Below are 20,029 nucleotides of genomic sequence, written 5' to 3'. Positions count from 1 at the left end.
TTCATATACATCCGTATAAAACTGCATATCAGTATACTGTTAATATTCGTATAAATTATGCCACTATTTGACAACAAGTTCTATATACTTGGTCATAGGTAGAAGGGGGGATAATTATGGGAGGATGAGTATCTATAATATTGCAAGGAAAATTTCATTATCTCATGATCCTTCCAATAATCATATCATATAGTCCCTCCGTATTAATCTCCCAAGCACAATATCTTTTTTCAAAAGTGAGCCTCATCGTCAGAAAAAATGTACCTATTAATAAAGTGTAACATCATGGATTTCATGGATTTTTTCCTCATAATTGAACACTTATGGCTTATTACACAATCAAAAATAGCTGTAATTTTCTCAGTTATTAGAAGAGTTATCAATAGTATTAAGTATTCCTTATGCTTCTAAATACTATTATCTTCAACAGCAAAAATGTAGCATTACTCATTCCGATAAACCCCCCCCCCACTATGGACGCACATCACCTCCCCATTACTCCACCTTCTCATCAGATTTCAATTATACAGTCTGCGTCCAACACCACCCCCCCCCCCAACACGTAGGCACCCCTGGAAAAAACAAACAATCTGCATTTGTACTTTTTTCATCAAAAACCAATCTGGAAATTCAAATAATATTTCCTGGTATTAGTAATGTATGTCAGAAGCTTGAATAAGATTAGAATTCTTCATTCATGTATAATTTTAGACTACGATACATGCTGGCTTGGATTATAGTTCATAGCGGATTACAATATAGAAGACTATCCAATGAATTCCACAAAGTATGAACTAGATGAAAATAGAATGGAACTTGGTGATTATGATAAACGTTGTTTTCACAAACATATAATATGTTTAAACACATCAATGAAGTTTAGATTATAATATTATACTACTGTTTTATATGTATGAATGAGAGGGACCCATGGATGAAAAACCTCAATTTAAGAGATATCCAGTTCATGAACTTGTGCATCTTAGTACTTGAGCCGTCGTATTTCCCACGCGAGCACTATTCTTCTCAGATAGATCTCGCTCAGAACTGTTCCATTGTTGATCTCTGCTCCGAGAAAGTGTAGTCAATTGTGATACGATTTAGCGTGGAGTAAGATCAGAGTCAGATTGAAGGAGTAAAACTGAATGGCTTGGTTGCAATTGTAAGAAGGAAAGCGGTTCTCTTTCAATGACAACAAAACAGAGAGAAAGAAAACGTTCTCAGATGTGTCTAGCTTGAGCAGTGAAGAGTTATTAAAAATCAGTACACTTGAACTGAAAAAGAGTAGGAAATTATTTGTATGTCAGAAGGAAACAATCTAAGATGAAGTAAGTTCTTGGAGTTTGGATATTGGCTAAATTGAGAAGATGCTTCACATTACAAATTTTTCACTTCATTTAATTGAAGTTGCTTTTTCATTAAAATGTATGTATTCAGGGCTATTCATTTTTTATTTATAAATAACATAATAGTACCCCTTTATTAGAAAGTTTTTAATAAAAAAACAGATTGAAAACACAAGTTAAAACGTCTAGTTTCGATGTTTCACATCATCTTCAGGTTTTAAAAATAAATTTCAAATAAACGTTCTGATTTGTATTTTTAATATGTTATTTTAAATTAAAAACTTTTCAAAAAGAGGGTACTATGATGTTACTTTTTATCATTATCAGTTGATTAACTGTATAACAAACTATACTATTCCTTACTAGAACAATGAAAAATACATTTTTATCGTCGATGAGATAAAAATATTCATATACATCCGTATAAAACTGCATATCCGTACACTGTTAATATTCGTATAAATTATGTCACAATTTGACAACAAGTTCTATATACTTGGTCATAGGTAGAAGGGGGATAATTATGGGAGGATGAGTATCTATAATATTGTAAGGAAAATTTCATTATCTCATGATCCTTCCAATAATCATATCATAATAGTCCCTCCGTATTAATCTCTCAAGCACAATATCTTGGTTCAAAAGTGAGCCTCATCGTCAGAAAAAATGTACCTATTAATAAAGTGTAACATCATGGATTTCATGGATTTTTTCCTCATAATTGAACACTTATGGCTTATTATACTATCAATTACCCACTGTTTTGTATTATGTGTTCTTTCTATCAATAGTTTGATAACTGATCGCAAAATAATGATCAATGATCTTCTCAAAAACTATAGAGGAAATCTATCAATTTCAATGTCGTTTACTATAGTGAGATCCACTCTAACTGTCAGCTGCCATTTTATTATAAATAATATCAATGCTTCCCATATTCAACTTTGTATCAGCAACTCATTCACAAGTCTCATTTCAGCTATCCATCATCTCTCTATTGATCCATTCATGAAATCATCACCAATATAAATTTGTTTATCATCATTTATTCCCTTATCATCACCTGGGCTTAGAATACATGTGGAGAGTTGTCTTTGTAAATAAATGAAGAAATACTTTATTCATATTGGTTCATACAATAAGTACATCATCAAAATGATAGAGAGAAAGAATAAGGTAACCTTCTGCTATTCCTCTCCCAAATTTAGATAAGGTTACACATAGTCCGAAATAGGTTAAGTCTTGTAATTGTCCTCTTCGCAAAATGTTCAGTACTCAATTACTTTTACAAACTAGATGTTTCAAAACCATTAATAGAAAAAATATTTCACATTATTATCACTATAATAGGAAATGTTCACATATTAAAGAAATAGTTTTGCAGGACCAAAAAACAAACTTGATATTCTAAAATCACAGCTGTATCAAAGTTGAATAGAATAGAATGCTTACAGTTCCAAGTGAATAATAACTTGAGAGCTCTCTATAATTTGAGAATTTCCTGAAACATTTATTTAAGTCTCATTTTTCAGTTTGGAATATATTCACAACTCGTCAACCGTATGCTAATTTATGTTTTTCGTTTGTTTGTTGCAGGTGTACAAGACTGTGCTTTACCATAACAATACTGATGACTATAATAGGCAAATACTGCACAGGAGTGGTTGGAACCGACCACCATCATCAACACAATGGCCATCATCATCCACACCATCATCATCATCACCACCATAATCATCACAATCTCCATCAACAGCAGCGGTTAACTGATCAGTTGAACAGGATAAAACGGATAACTGACTCTGACATGGAAACGTTTCCTTACAAGAACTTCACTTCAAAACCAGCAAAACTTGACGAGTCGGCAATTATGTACAAGCCGAGCAAGTTTGATGACAACGTTCACGATACAGTGCATGTTGACATGCTGGAGAATGGAACGCAAGTCGAGGATACTTCAGATGACATCGGGAGAGGGACGATTTTGATGACTAAGGACCAACCAGATCCAGAGACTGACAATTTCAGCGGTTCTACATCAAACCTTGTGAGGACTCAAAGGAAAAGTGTGACACCTGCCTCAAGAAGCAAAACCACGTCTCATCATAAATCAAGTGATGTGTCGAAGACCAAGTGGAAGGAGTCACGGGTGAAATCCGACAATTCGACGATCCTGGAAGGACCGCACTTGCGGAGGAGTCGTAGGTCGTATGTGAGGTTTCCACCCGGGGAGTCTCTCCCGGTTCAACAGCCTCGTAGTTTCTACAGTCAGGCACAGCGAAGGTTTGTCAGGTTTCCTCCAAACTCGGATTTCCCAACAGGACCCTTCAGGCCTAGCAGACCTCTTGTTCCACCCCATCCTGGTCACTGGGTGCCTCCTACTGCACCTTTTCATCCAGGTGAATAATATAATTAAAAATTAGTATCAATAGAATTAGAATCATTATTACTAACCTTCCGGCAGTCGCGCTGTTGTAAAAAGTACAACAGTGTATACAACGTATAGAAAACTTGAAATTAGGGTACCTTAATATTTTTTGGAAAGCAATACTTTCCTTACCTATGGTAATAGGGCAAGGAAAGTAAAAAGTATAACAGTGTCAGTTTTTTTGCTGCACAAAACTATTGAATGGAGTGGTGTCAGTGAATGAGTCACCTATGCATTCCAAAACTTTCCCCCATCACTCCACTGAGTTGCAGTATCAACCGAGCAATGGTTCAGTCTTTAGGTGCCATTTGGTCGCGACAGTGCATAAGATAGGGTAAAACTGTATACGGGGACTGTAAACGAACCAATAACACAGAATTGATGGCTTTGCTTGATGTACCTTATTAGGCTATGAAATGGTAATCATCCAAATGTTCATAGGTGTAAAATAATCCAAGGAGATGGAGAAAGTAATTATACAATTGATTAATTTGTTTTGACAGTAAACAGAGTACATAACACTTGGAAAATTGGATGTTGTAAAAAATACAACACGCGACTGCTCGTGTGATTGTGAAGGGCGCGACTACCGGAAGGTTAAACGAAACTCCCAATTAAATGCTGTAAATCACCCCGAAGACTTCTACTACTGCAAATTTGACAACAGGGTAAACAGCTAGATGGAAATTCGATGAGTGCTGCTATGCAAAAATTATTTGTCAGCCCGGGATGTTATTTCCATCTGTGGAATTAGAATCATTGGATTTAATGAATCATAATATAGTACAAATGATTTTCCTGTGATATTTTGGACGAAGCCTATTGCAATTGATTTTGTTTGATGGCAATTACTGATCCTTATTCATTCACATTTAAAAATTCAATTTTTAAATCATAAACACACTTCAAAACTACTAATAGCATACAGAGAATAACTCATAGGAATTTAACCTTTGGTGTAGGTTTCAACATCAATTATTGGAGAATTCTATAATATGTATCAGATTAGATGTATCAAATGTATCTATAATTATGTATCAATTAATTTTGTACAATAAGTCAATGCTCAGAATTTATAGTTCTGTTGTAAGTGTCTTTCTTTAATAACATCTGACATTACATAAAGTTTAATCGAACATAAGTAAGCTGTTGTAAAGGCTTCCAATACATATTGAAAATAACTTCATGAAACTAAAAATTCTTTACAAGTTGGAGCTCCATTGAAGCAGCCGTTCGAGGTGGCTGCAGATAGATGTTACATTGGACAAAGGATGAGTCATAGATCAGGAACTTCCAGTAAGGGTTTTGAATATGGAAGTTATAGGCCTAAATTAATCTTTGAGACAGAGATATCATTTTCAGAGATACTTAAGTTTGAGCTTGTAGATTCTAGTTTGGAAAAAAGCTTCGGAGAGTGAGTTAGGGCCCATTTCTCAAAGAAACAAGTCTTGTTGTATCAACCATGATTATAAGAAAAATTAGTATCAATAGAATTAGAATCATTATTACTAACCTTCCGGCAGTCGCGCTGTTGTAAAAAGTACAACAGTGTATACAACGTATAGAAAACTTGAAATTAGGGTACCTTAATTTTTTTTGGAAAGCAATACTTTCCTTACCTATGGTAATAGGGCAAGGAAAGTAAAAAGTATAACAGTGTCAGTTTTTTTGCTGCACAAAACTATTGAATGGAGTGGTGTCAGTGAATGAGTCACCTATGCATTCCAAAACTTTCCCCTCATCACTCCACTGAGTTGCAGTATCAACGAGCAATGGTTCAGTCTTAAGGTGCCATTTGGTCGTGACAATGCATAAGATAGGGTAAAACTGTATACGGGGACTGTAAACGAACCAATAACACAGAATTGATGGCTTTGCTTGATGTACCTTATTAGGCTATGAAATGGTAATCATCCAAATGTTCATAGGTGTAAAATAATCCAAGGAGATGGAGAAAGTAATTATACAATTGATTAATTTGTTTTGACAGTAAACAGAGTACATAACACTTGGAAAATTGGATGTTGTAAAAAATACAACACGCGACTGCTCGTGTGATTGTGAAGGGCGCGACTACCGGAAGGTTAAACGAAACTCCCAATTAAATGCTGTAAATCACCCCGAAGACTTCTACTACTGCAAATTTGACAACAGGGTAAACAGCTAGATGGAAATTCGATGAGTGCTGCTATGCAAAAATTATTTGTCAGCCCGGGATGTTATTTCCATCTGTGGAATTAGAATCATTGGATTTAATGAATCATAATATAGTACAAATGATTTTCCTGTGATATTTTGGACGAAGCCTATTGCAATTGATTTTGTTTGATGGCAATTACTGATCCTTATTCATTCACATTTAAAAATTCAATTTTTAAATCATAAACACACTTCAAAACTACTAATAGCATACAGAGAATAACTCATAGGAATTTAACCTTTGGTGTAGGTTTCAACATCAATTATTGGAGAATTCTATAATATGTATCAGATTAGATGTATCAAATGTATCTATAATTATGTATCAATTAATTTTGTACAATAAGTCAATGCTCAGAATTTATAGTTCTGTTGTAAGTGTCTTTCTTTAATAACATCTGACATTACATAAAGTTTAATCGAACATAAGTAAGCTGTTGTAAAGGCTTCCAATACATATTGAAAATAACTTCATGAAACTAAAAATTCTTTACAAGTTGGAGCTCCATTGAAGCAGCCGTTCGAGGTGGCTGCAGATAGATGTTACATTGGACAAAGGATGAGTCATAGATCAGGAACTTCCAGTAAGGGTTTTGAATATGGAAGTTATAGGCCTAAATTAATCTTTGAAACAGAGATATCATTTTCAGAGATACTTAAGTTTGAGCTTAGTGATTCTAGTTTGGAAAAAAGCTTCGGAGAGTGAGTTAGGGCCCATTTCTCAAAGAAACAAGTCTTGTTGTATCAACCATGATTATAAGAAAAATTACTAATCCAGCTGATTACTAGCATTTTACGAAAGCACCCTTGTTAACTTGTGATAGCAAGTGAATTTTAACAAGTTTACAAACGTTAGTTACGGAAAAGCGTTTAAAGAACGTTAGCATGGTGATATACAAACATTTTCAAAATCATTCGTCATTAGCCAAAAAATTTCCACCTATGAAAAGACCTCAGTAAATAAGTAACAAGTATTAATAAAGATACATTCCAGCTATTAAAAATTATTAACAATGTCATTGAGGTTGAATCGATTTTATTTTCATATTTATTTCAGGGTATTTGTGTAGTGTCTTCACCAAATGAATTAAAATAATAAGAATTTATTATTCTCAGTACTGATTTGCTTCATCTTCGTCCTCAGAAATTGAGAATGAGCCCGTAGTATTAGTTGGTAAGAGAAGATTATCTTTATGTTTCCTATCTGAACAGTTGGTCCCTATAATAAACTATGTGGATGGCGATTGATAATTCCTTTCATGCTCTATATAATTAATTTGTTTGTTAGGGGATAATCAACTACTCAACTACTATATGGCTCTCCTAATTTACCCTTTTGAAACTCCCACAGCTTAAAAAGTTTATTATGGCACTTTAAGGGCCATTTATTTAAATTTAGTAGGTTAGGTTTGATTAAATTTGCTCTTTAGTCTCATGACTAGATAGCAATAGTACATAAAAAGAAGAAAAAAACTTTAAGGGCCGTATGAACCAACTCAGTTTAACCGAAACTAGATGAGCTGTTCTTTTAACTCTGAGTTTAACACATCGTGATAAATGCGTCCATATCTTGATGTAAACCTGGATTAGTGTTAAACGTAGATCGTGCATATGGATTGCTCACTTTTCAGAGTAACGATAAATGCGTCCATATCTTGATGTGAACCTGGATTAGTGTTAAACGTAGATCGTGCATATGGATTGCTTACTTTTCAGAGTAACGATGTGATGCTACCTCTCTAATCTGATCGTTCAAAACTCAAAATTCAAGTTTGGATGTTTTCAGGATCAACCTACAGACGGAATGTATTTGAATAGAGGGTATTTCATGCATGTCGATTTATATTTTTTTCGATGAACATTTTACTGAATGAGACATGTTGTTAGGCTTTCAGCCACCAGTTCCATCGATGGGCCCAAGAAGTCCTCGGTTAGTTTTCAAAGACCCAGTTGAACCGGGGACCATTCAAGCTTCGCTTTTCAATCAAAATGGCTTCCAAGATTTGACTGCACCAGAAGAGAACAGAGGTACTGTAATCTATTACAATATATCCTTACTGGAAAGGGCACATTCATGATAATGCATCGTTAAATTTATCAACTACTTCCAAACTTCCATCTCTTTCATTGTATATGAGGGAGATAGGGCCGGCTGCGCCCTAACTTCGCCCTCCAGGTTAAAATAAAGGCAGCCTATCTATCTATCTATCTATACTCGAACAGCACACTATCATTCATGAATAATTTATCGCTTTCTTCTTGGAATTTGTGTTTTCGCATCTTTCTAAAGGCTTACTCTGTACTATTCACCAGCCTATATAACTTCTTACATTGCTCTTTGAATTATAGGCTGATTATTATCTATTGTTTTCTGATGAAAGTTTTGTTATTACAGTAGAATTTCCAGTAGCGCATTCATGATTCAAAACATACTGTGGTATTTTATCAACAGATACAACATGCATCATTATACACGTACATCACTCTTTTGATTTCAAAGTCAGTGGCCCGGTTGCACAACAGCCAGTTAAATTTTAACCGTGATTAATTCCATGAGAACCATTCGGAAAAGGCCTTTTTGATAAGACGGCTTCTCTGGTTGATTCTCGTGGACTTAATCATGATTAAAATTTAACCGGCTATTGTGCAACCGGCACTATGACTACATTCAAAGTGGAATAAATCATAACCCTGTGATGGAGCATACATAGAATGACATAAAAATACATAGATACAATCTGTAATTCCCCAAACCTATTATTTTCATCACAAATTGAAGGATGGTGTCATAGCTATACATTTTGGCTTCTTGGAGGTGTTAGATAGTTTGTGCTGAATAGACTAGTCTCGATAAACCTATCCATGAGAAATAAGGACTTTTTCAGGCGGGAGTGTCTCGATCAGACCAGGTTTCGATTAGACCAGGTCCTATTCTACAATGAAGCTGAAAATCTGTGACGCACACCTCGGCTAAACGAGACGGAATGCTTCGATTATAACAGTAGTTCGATTACACCAGGTGGTCTAAACGATACCTGGTCTAATCGAGACACATAACCTAGTGTAATCGAACTACTGTTAATCGAAGCATACAATCTCGATTAATCCAGTAGTTCGCTTACACTAGGTCCTATTAGACCAGGTTTCGTTAATACCACCTGGTATAATCGAACTACTGGGATAATCGAAGCATTCCGTCTCGTTTAGCCGAGGTGTGCGATTAGACCAGGTCCTGGTCTAATAGGAAAAGTCCGACCTGGAATAATCGAAGACCTTGACTAATCGAAATACACCCCTTCAGGCTCATTATTTTAAGAAAAAAAATAGATAAAAGTCGGATTCTGTCGTCCGGGAATTCTCCACAGGAATCCTCCATATTAGAGCGAACTTCAGAATCGATTGATAAATAAATCATCACTCTCGATGATGAATAAATCCAAAAAATTACAAAATGATTCATAATTATTCCATCATTATGATTGTTCAATGAGAAGCCAAACTATTGCTTACTATGTATTATGTGAATTCTATTATAGTTCGAAGGAGAGGAGTAATTTGAAAAAGAGTAATTCAATTCATAACATAAAAGTGCTAGGCTCGGGGCACACCAGTTAGTTAACACAAGACAAGACATGATCAGACACGTTCAGTCACAATACTTCACATAGTTGTTTATTAAGACATGTCTAATTGCAATCACTAATCAGTGTGAGTTGCATCACAAGCAACTATGTGAAGTATTGTGACTAAACGTGTCTCATCATGTCTTGTATTGTCTTTTCTTGACTAACTGGTGTGCGCCTAGCCTTAAGATTCAATTTGTCTATCTCCATTTAATTTATACTTATTGCTTATTATTTCATCAGACATGATCAGACTATTCACAGAACTAGAATTGGAATTATCATACTATTCACAGAATTAGAATAAATTGGAATTATTTTCTCCTATTTATTGGGTGCTGGTGAAACGATATAGAAATTTTACCTCAGTTCATTTGTAATTTACGTATTGATGACATTGTATTTCGAAGGATTGATTGGAAATCAATAAAATGCATAGAGAATTCACACTGAAAGATTCACGACAGTCTGTTTTTTCTATATTCAAAATTTTCAAATAGGAGGTAACAAATTAAAGATGAACTATTCCTTGTAATTCAACTACATTAACAGCGCATAATGAAACAATATTACCGAGATGCTCACTCCAGTAAAGCATTCATTAAAAGACTATAGCTTCTTCCACAGGTAAGTAGAACATTATTCTCTATGATAGAGTGAAGTGTCCAACCTTGAATATTAAAAAAGGAAATATTCAATTTTGTATCTAATTATTCTTCTTCTGGGTGAGGAATTCTCCAACTTTTGGCAATTTATATTGAATGATTTAATCATTCCTTACCTAATGTATAAATCAATCCATTTGAAAGAAGAGGGTTCTCATATTTTTACAAACCTAGGCGATACTATTCTTCGAAATATAAACTGATAGCGACATTATAATATCTGGAAGTATGCTTAGAGTTACTCTTATAGTTACTAAATTACAACGGATTTACTTGAAAAAGTTGTTTCATTTATTATTATAATATTCACTCCACTCTATTTACAATTATATTTACTCTTATCACATTTTCAGTGGTGATGTAGGACTATGCTCTCCAACAAACCAATTTGATAACCCTTACTTTCATAATTATATCAGAGTTCAAGTACCTTTCAAAAACATATCTTCCTCAAGAAAAAAGATTAGAAATCGATCCTGGTGCATGATACTTTCAATGGAGTTTGAAATCAATATGTTAATAATTATTATGAGAGTAGTTCTTGAACAACTCGAGATCAGCAATTACGTTTGGTTGGAGAGTAGACCATGTTTTTTTTTCAATTTTGAGTCATCCATTGATTCCCATAGTTTCCAAAAGAGCTAAGTTTCGATAGCATTCCATGTAATAGAAATTTGATTCTTCAAATCAGGTGTCTTCATGAAAATCGATTATGTCGCATTCCCTTTAAACTCGTAAGTTAAATAAATGCTCCAAAATATAGTCATCACTACAAAATTGAATTATATTATAAAATTATAACTCTTACGATTTCATACTTTCAGATCTCTCCATCGTTGATTCTTTGACATTGCATTCTCCAATTCACAAATAGTTTTGTCATAAATAATACTCTCCATCGATACATTCGGCATAATCATCTCAAACATTCAGAAGCTTTATAGTTTCCCAGCATTTTCCAGTGACACACTCTAATAAAACCATTGAAAGTTATTTTTCATCTGAATGAATGATCTTCTTACTCATGTTGATGAATAATGGAGATGTCTCTCGAATGGGTATTATGTTGATGAATAACGTAATAAAAATTCGTAATGAATAACGAATAAGAATCATTGATGGATGTGAAATTATAATAAATTATTTTTTTTTTGTACACAAAAAATACAAATTTTCAATTTCCTATCGGTTTTTCTCCACATCTCATCGAGTTTATATCCTTTTGATCAGTATCATTTCAAATCATTCTTCCTTTGCAATATCGATATTTTCGGAATTTCCCAATTACAAGTGTTAAGACATTGAAAAATTATAAAAATTAAGTTTCACGATTACAAGAAGAGGTGGAATCACTTAGGGTCACTTTCTCCAAAGATGGTTTGACTATTGAATCCGTTCAATTAATGTATGGTCGCATTCATTATAATGTGTTTCAATTGAGCCAACTGATGGTTTAAACTAAAACTTTAATTTATTTTTTTTTGAGAGGATGACTCTTAGAGTGATATTCACTTTGATGAATATTAGTGAATTTTAAATCTCAGATTCTTAATTCAGTACTGTACTCAGATATCTATCAAGAGGGACTCCCTTTTTCTGGTTATGTCATGTACTTCTACTCTCAATGATTGCTTGTCTTATTCAATTGAATATTTAGAACAACGGGATTGTAATTTTCATTTTATAGGCCAAAAAAACCTATAAAATGACTCCCTAGGTCTGAATATAACTCATACAAAGTAAAATTTCACATGCTACACGTGCATCCATACCAACAAAATTTCTCCAAGTTAGATCAAGACAAATATCATATCTACACAAACAACACTGCATATTCATATAAATTGCCAATATTCTCCTCAAACTACCGAGTTCTGATGTTGATGCAAATTTTCTTTAAACTTCCGTTCATCCACACCAGACCAGATAGACGACCATCATCTATAAAGCATTTATAAATATACACTTATAAACTTTATACTTATCATAGGTATACTATAGGTATAATACTTTATACTTATCATAGGTATTGGTATTAACCTATATACTTATCATCTATTAATACAAACTATATCACACATAGTTATCTTCTGTATTGTAACTACCTGTAGTTCTTCTCTCTTCATTATACTTACAATCTATTTATACAATTGAAACGTTGGTGAATTTGTACTTCCTAATGGTTAAATCTATACAAAGTTGACATATATAAAAACCAAATCATACTGGTATTCTCTATATATTGTATCTAGTTCCTTTACCCTCTATTAGGTACTTACAATATATTATGCGATCAAATCTATGGGAGATTAGTTTTTCCTAAGGGTTCTGACATTTATATATACATCATACTTGTATGTAAGGGCTCTAACATCTATTTATATAAACTGCATTATACTGGGATCTTCTATATTTTATGTAGAAATATTTATTGGAACATAAATTTCCAATGTATTACCTACAATCTATAACGCGATGAAATCTATGGGGGATTAGTGTTCCTAAGGGTTCTAACATTTATACATACAACATAAATCTTCCATGCGTCCTACGGGCTCTGACATCTATTTATATAAAACTACATCATACTGGTTTCTTCTATGTTGTATCTAGTTCTTCTCCCTTATTACTTACAATCTATAACGCGATCAAATCTATGGGGGATTAGTGTTTCTAAGGGTTCTGACTTCTATATAAACTTCATCATCTGGTACTTTTCATATTGTATCTAGTTTTTTCTCCCTTTATCACTTACAATCTATACAAATCTATGAGGAATTAGTGCTTCCTAAGGGTTCAGACATCTATATAAAACTACATCATCTGGTACTTTTCATATTGTATCTAGTTTCTTCTCCCTTTATAACTTACAATCTATACAAATCTATGAGGAATGAATGCTTCCTAAGGGTTCAGACATCTATTTAAAACTACATCATCTGGTACTTTTCATATTGTATCTAGTTTCTTCTCCCTTTATTACTTACAATCTATACAAATCTATGAGGAATGAGTGCTTCCTAAGGGTTCAGACATCTATATAAAACCACATCATCTGGTACCTAGTTTTATAGTTCCTTCTACCTTTATTACTTTCAATCTATAATGCGATCAAATCTATGGGGAATTAGTGCTTCCTGTACCAAATGTTATCCTCTGTCGCTTGCTTGATTAGAACTTTCCGAAGTAGCTCTATCCTACTCTACTAACATTTGTTGATATCTTTCTAGCGTTAAGTTATTGTGGTGTAGAGTTGTGATTGGAATGGATATTGTTTACATCAACATTGGTCCAAGGAATTGCAGATATTTGGTCAGAGGCGAGTGATTCAAAGACGAAATGCAGCAGTGGCAGTTGTGAGTTCTTCCTGTCTTGCTGGATGACGTCGGGCCTTATCGAAGGCACATGTGGCGGACTGCTGTATGCTTGTTGTCATAGGAACACCGCGAAAACAAGCGAGCACCATGGACCTCTGGTGACCAACGACATTCCAGTGCCCGCTAACTATGGCCCAGTGGTGAACGACCCCCGTAAGTTGACTGACATTCTAAGCACAACTACTACTTTCTAGTCCAGTACAGTAGTCATTGACTAAATCCGACGCAACCGACTGATGAGCATTCTGACTTGGACCCACTGGACACTGGTTGACACCATCCATTCATACACATAAGATGAAAAATCAATGAAAAATCCATTTCGGAAAGTGAACACTATAAACGCTCACATAGAAACCTTCACAATGCCATTTGAACTTTCATAGACTTCAAATCACAATAATCCATAGTAAACATCAATTTAGTGAAGTAAAAACAACGCCTACAATCGCTCACATTGAAAGCTTCACAATACCCTTCAAGAGACTTCAAATTATACAATAAATGATTATGATTAAATTGTACTTTCTCCGGAATAATCCACAATTATAAAATTTTCCTATAATTTCATACTTCATATAACTAATCATATAATTCATAACTCATATTTTCATAACTTCATATAATTTTCCTTCAGGGTAGCAGCCACTAATGTGATCACCCAAAATCTCAGAAATTAAGGAGGAATCTCTCTCTCTTTGACATCACCCGAACTAATAAATTTCATATAATATTCCTTCACGAAAGCCATCATCAATGTTGCTCATCGAATGTCTCTCAATGCTCTTTAAACCATCATGAGGACTTCAAAGTATAACATTTTTCAGTAATTGAAGCTTATTTTCTTCTAAATCACCCGTAATAATTAACAGATTCCGATAATTTTATCCAGGGAAGTAGCAACCAATGTAATCAATCGCCTATTGACAGTTTTAAAATTCTCATGAAAGTGTTGGAGACCTCAAATGAGAATTCTCAAAAATTAATGTGTATTTATTCTGGTATTATGCACAGAATAACAATAATTCACACACATGGATCTACTTAATGGTTGGACTCTCATAGTGGTATCGGTTTTGTATGCCAAACTTGAGAATTGTATCATTAAGGAAGTCGCCATCAATGTTTGGACCAATAATAATACTGAGAGTGAAACTCACATAAGCTCTTAGGCTTGTGCGTGGGTAATGAGTGAGAGGGATGATGATGAGAGATGACGATTACTTTTTAGATACTCTCAATATTAGACAGTCTCACAATATTTACTCTGAGATTTCAAAGACGTCAGAAATTGAGGTAATTTATCCCGAGACTTAAATTCTCCTTATTTATTGAGTATTCATATCAACAATCTGATGGTCTATTGAATAGAGTACTCTTTGGAGTACAGTAATTCCTTCAATTAGTACTCTCCAGCGCTTGATTTGTAAAGGCTGATTCTTCTCAAATATTGAAAACACAGATTTCAGATATATCATTGTTGATAGGTAAATTTTTTATGTATTAGAAATTCATCACCCCAACATGTTTTCTAGATTCAGTGATTTCTAACCCTTTATGTTCGGTAAAAATTGTTTTTGATTCTTATCCATATTAGCAACCCATCAAAGAGATTCACCTAAGGGATTCCTGAGCCCACAAATAATAATACTGAACTAAGTTAAAATTAAAGCAATGTTAAGAAATCTGATGAATAAATAAGTTTTTCTTATCAATGTCCAAGAGCTAAGCTGCAGCCCACCACGAATCCGTTGGTGACCTATTAGTAAGTAGGCCTATAGCTACCCACCGGTTGACAACCACTGTTTCAGAACATTTTCTTAACATTTCATTCAGACTTCTACTTCCTTCCTATAATGTTTTAACAGAATGTTGCCTTTTATTGCTGAGAATCGTTGAGATAGAATGAATCTATTTTAGTGTTTCCTTCATCCATTACAAACTCGTTTATGTAATTTATGTCGGTCTTCTTCTATTACAACCCCTTCTCAGGCAAAAAATAGAGGAAACCATTCTATTTTATCCCATTCTCCCCATGAATGAAGAGTTCCAACAGCTTGAGTTCTCCACTCATTAATACATTAACACATGAGGTGAGGGACAATATTTTCTTCCAAATATTTCATATACTATTTTCTGTTTTTTGTTTCCATAACTCATCATTAAGTGGACGAATGTTTTATAATGGTTGGATTGTGAAATAACATAAGTGGCCCCTCAAGCACCCACGCACTCCCTTCAAATTTAGGAAACATCCGGCTTCTATCCCCCCTTACGATGATAACATCGTCAATGATTTTTTTTCTACTGAGAGATTTTTTTTATGAGTATTGATCTAACAAACCAAGATTTGATTTTGAGCCCTCTCCCCCCCCCAAGATTTTGAAGAACGCAGTCTGTGACCAAACACCCCTTGTGGGCACCCCTAACATAATTATACAGAGTGAGTCATATGTATGGGAACCCTTCAATAAGTTAAAGACTGTTGCAGATATATAATTTTTCAACTTTTAGGGTAAGTTATTGGTCGAATACTCCTCCTTTTGACTTACAATTGATTCTCAACCCCTCATACAGGGTCACTGTAACTCGAATATTTTAAATAATGTAAACACTCATTGTGTGGTACATAATTTTAAAGGCCATTTTTAAACAAGAAAGATGGCATCAATAAAATTGATTGTATAATTTTTTTTAAATGAGGGGTTGTAACTCGAATATTTCAAATGTAAATATCTTATTTGTGGTACATCATTTTGAAGACCTTTCCAAAACAAGAAAGATGACATCAATAAAAATGTTCTATCCTACTTGTATCAAAAATGGTAGCTGATTGAAGTTTCAAGTAAAACCTAAATCTTATTAATTGAAGAGACTTGAAATGTTGTCAAAAATCCACTTAATTCAAATAAAAATTATTATAATCTTAATCTAATAAATATTCTAATAGAATCTCATCCTGAAAGATACAGTATTATATCTAAAACAGTCTTCAACTTATTGAAGGGTTCCCATACATATGACTCACTCTGTATATTATGCTGTTGTGTTAATCAGATGAGTAGGATGAGAAGGCCTAATCAATTAACACAGGGAAATGAATATTATAATATCGACCAATAGCTTGCTAGAATAGGAAAGGCGATTTCACTTTCGTTTTGAGACAACCTGTTCATCCTTCACCGTAAACGCGATTATTTGCAGAGGAAGAAAGTTGTTGTGCAATAACCGTTTTTTTACTAAAGCTTCGAAGCTTTGAATCATTTAGGAACACAAGACACAGTTGTCTGTTATGTTAATAAAATTGCATTTTCGATAGTGCTCCTGATCTCCTAACATCACCGTAACACACCAACTCTATTCCTGTTAGCAATCAATTCATTCAAATGAGAATCGTAAGAGATGGATGCTCTTTTAATCGTACAGAATTCATTTTCAACAATTCGTGAGTGAAAGTTTGGTTGTGATTCAGTCGTCTTTATTTTTACATTTCCTTGAATGATGTCATAGGTTCTACTCAATGCTGATGATAACAGGCTTCATATATAGCATATTGAACCTGTGGGTAACTGTCTAAATGGCTTCAAGTCACGTCAGAGGCCCTGGAATAATATTAAGGTATTACCCGAGGAATTCCGATACCAAACCTTAGCCAACCAGGTCATTTGATTTTCTCATGTATCGATATATTTGTGAGTGACGACCAAAGGATTAATAAATCATTAATTATAGATTAATTCCTGTAGGACTCGTTTTTCTTGATGAGTACTGATCAACATTGCTACAGTCCGGGTCCTGCAGCTTTGCATATCGGCGGAGAGCCACTATACTACAATACTACCTGTTCAAAAACATCGAACATCTGTAGGGACCTTCCTCCATCACTACGGATCTATGTTTTCTGGAGCGTATGTTTTTTTAGAAGTAGGAATATCACCCCGCGAACCATACCTTGCCAATATGCCGTTTCAATGTCACGGAGGCTAAGCTACGGGACGCGTACTATAAGTACAATAAGTACACCGTGATTCAAAAAGAATACCACAACTTTGAAAATATGTATCTAATCAAGGAAACATAATAGAAACTTGGGTTACAAATCAAAATTAAGAGTATTAAAATAAGTTTTTCCCAACTAGAAAACAAGTTCACAAATGTTCAATGTGACCCCCTCCAGACACTCGAGTGATATCAATACGATACTCGAACTCGTTCCACACCCTTAGTAGCATATCGGGCGTAACAGTTTGTATAGCTGCTGTTATTCCTTGTTTGAACTCCTCAATGTTAGCTGGTAGAGGCGGTCGATACACCTTATCTTCAACTTACCACCATAGAAAAAATCGCAGGAGGTGAGGTCAGGGCTTCTTGGAGGCCAGTGATGAAGTGCTCTGTCTCGAGCTGCTTGGCGGCCGATCCATTGCCTCGGATAGTTTTCATTCAAATAGGCACGGACAGATGAGTGCCAATGGGGTGGTGCTCCAAATTCGAACTAAAAAAACTTTAGAGCTTCCTCGAATCGATGACAGATAGTGCTCCACTCTCCGTTTATTCTTTGCAGAGTTATCAATTTTCAAAGTTGTGTTATTCTTTTTGAATCACGGTGTATTTTAAGAGAAAACAATACTCTTTTTCAAATGAGTAAGAGGTACCTTACGTTTTTGTGACAAATTGCTTGAATCGTGGTCAATTTGAATTGATAAACTCACGCAGAATAAGAACTGGTTCAGGACTCATTAGTGCATTTCAAATGAAATAGATAATGGAATCTATAGCCTACCGATGAATCTACCTTTATCAATGCTTTATCAAACTTCCATGCGTGTATTAATCAGTGAAATATTACTATGGACATGCTTTACGTTAATAATTCCAAACTCTCACTCTGATTTAAACGTCAGAACACTAATCCATAGAAGTGAATTATCATAGACTACTAAATGAAACATTACAATCAATCACAATCGAAACAAAAAATCGTAACAACTAAAACATCCACTGGCAATAGTGATAACTGCATCTCTCAGTTATATTCATATTTTTCTTAATATGTAGGAAAATTCTCCTCAGTGCATCTTCAAACAATACCACCTTCTATTGTAAACAATACAAATTATTATGTAGATCAGGTCCATTTGAAAAAATTCAGATTATAAAACCAGATTACTATCATCTGGGTCCGCATGAGAAAAGATGGATGTAAGCTAATATTTCAATAATTTCCTATTCCAATAACCAGCTGACTACTTAAATATTATATCAGTTTGTATTTTCTCATGCAGTGGGCCCCTGATATAAATTTCAATGTACCATCTTACATGGCTTCAAATCGCATCATCTGAATTAAGCTACCAAAACATTGGGCTGCAGATTAGATACCTATACATTTTTCTATTATGTGAATCTTCACTTTTGCTTCGAATTACACGAAGGACCACACAAAAATACCCCATTTTTTCTTTCAACATCCGGGTTAATAATAAATTTGGATAGTCGGCCTACTAGAGGGAAATTTAATGAGTTTAGTTTTTTAAGTTGCAACTTCCCTACACATTAAAAAATTTTACGTTTTCTATTCCGGTCAACATATTATAAAGGTGAGGCTCTATGTGAGAGTGATATTCAGAATGAGTAAATTTTTATATTTCCAATTTTGATCTCTGCCAAAAATAATTTATATGATCAATGCTTGAGTGGAAGTAATGTTCAGCCAGTAATGTATGTTTGTTTGTATATATATATATTGTTTTATTCCATACATCCCTCAAAAATAGACTGAAACAAAATGGAAATGATACAAATTCCAAACCATTCATTCATCTATACGTTCATTTTCACTTGTCATCGGTTAAGGAAACAAATAAGTCACGGTGTCACAATATTAAACTAAGCAGTTTATCAGATTAGATTGAATTGTTAATGTTAATTTAATTTAACAGATCTCCTCTAATTTTTACGTAAAAATCTGTTTATATTAAAGGATAAAACAGAAATTCAAATTTATTATTTTCTTCATACTTCCGAATATAATTAAACTTCACCTAGATAATCCTAAGTAATATTCGCGAGCTTTTTTATGATTTTTCATAGAATACTTATCAACATTAATTAATTTATTCATTTATACATTGATAGATACAATATAATTCTCAACTATGGATGATGGGAAAGAAACAACAGGCTTAAATCCCAAAACTGTCCTTTTCCAATTTAGATAGAAATTGTCCAAGAATAGTTTGTTTACACTTCATGATGTTTGTCCAATTTTGAGTCCAAAATATTTATGAACTGGGAATTTAGAATTCAGAAAAGTTGAAAACCAAATTAAATAAAAATACTCCACTAAATCATCACTGATAACTGAAAAATACTGTATTAATAATTGAAAATT

General features: G+C 34.0%; 1 protein-coding gene across 2 annotated transcripts in view; it reads left to right on the top strand.

Moving 5' to 3' along the window:
* Positions 1 to 20,029, top strand: part of LOC111043398 — a 169,936-nt gene that overhangs the window by 101,048 nt on the left and 48,859 nt on the right. Inside the window, exons 3-5 of one of the 2 annotated variants that reach the window (XM_039442385.1) lie at positions 2,943 to 3,745; positions 7,861 to 8,001; positions 13,558 to 13,791. In XM_039442385.1, the coding sequence (XP_039298319.1) occupies positions 2,943 to 3,745; positions 7,861 to 8,001; positions 13,558 to 13,791 (1,178 nt within the window). The remainder of the gene's footprint in view (positions 1 to 2,942; positions 3,746 to 7,860; positions 8,002 to 13,557; positions 13,792 to 20,029) is intronic. The other variant, XM_039442386.1, reaches the window with a different exon arrangement.

The sequence above is a fragment of the Nilaparvata lugens genome, chromosome X (genome assembly GCF_014356525.2).
Source record: "Nilaparvata lugens isolate BPH chromosome X, ASM1435652v1, whole genome shotgun sequence".
In the NCBI taxonomy this organism is placed as follows: domain Eukaryota; kingdom Metazoa; phylum Arthropoda; class Insecta; order Hemiptera; family Delphacidae; genus Nilaparvata; species Nilaparvata lugens.
The sequence above is the reverse complement of the archived record's forward strand: the minus strand, read 5'-3'. Positions and strand labels throughout refer to the sequence as shown.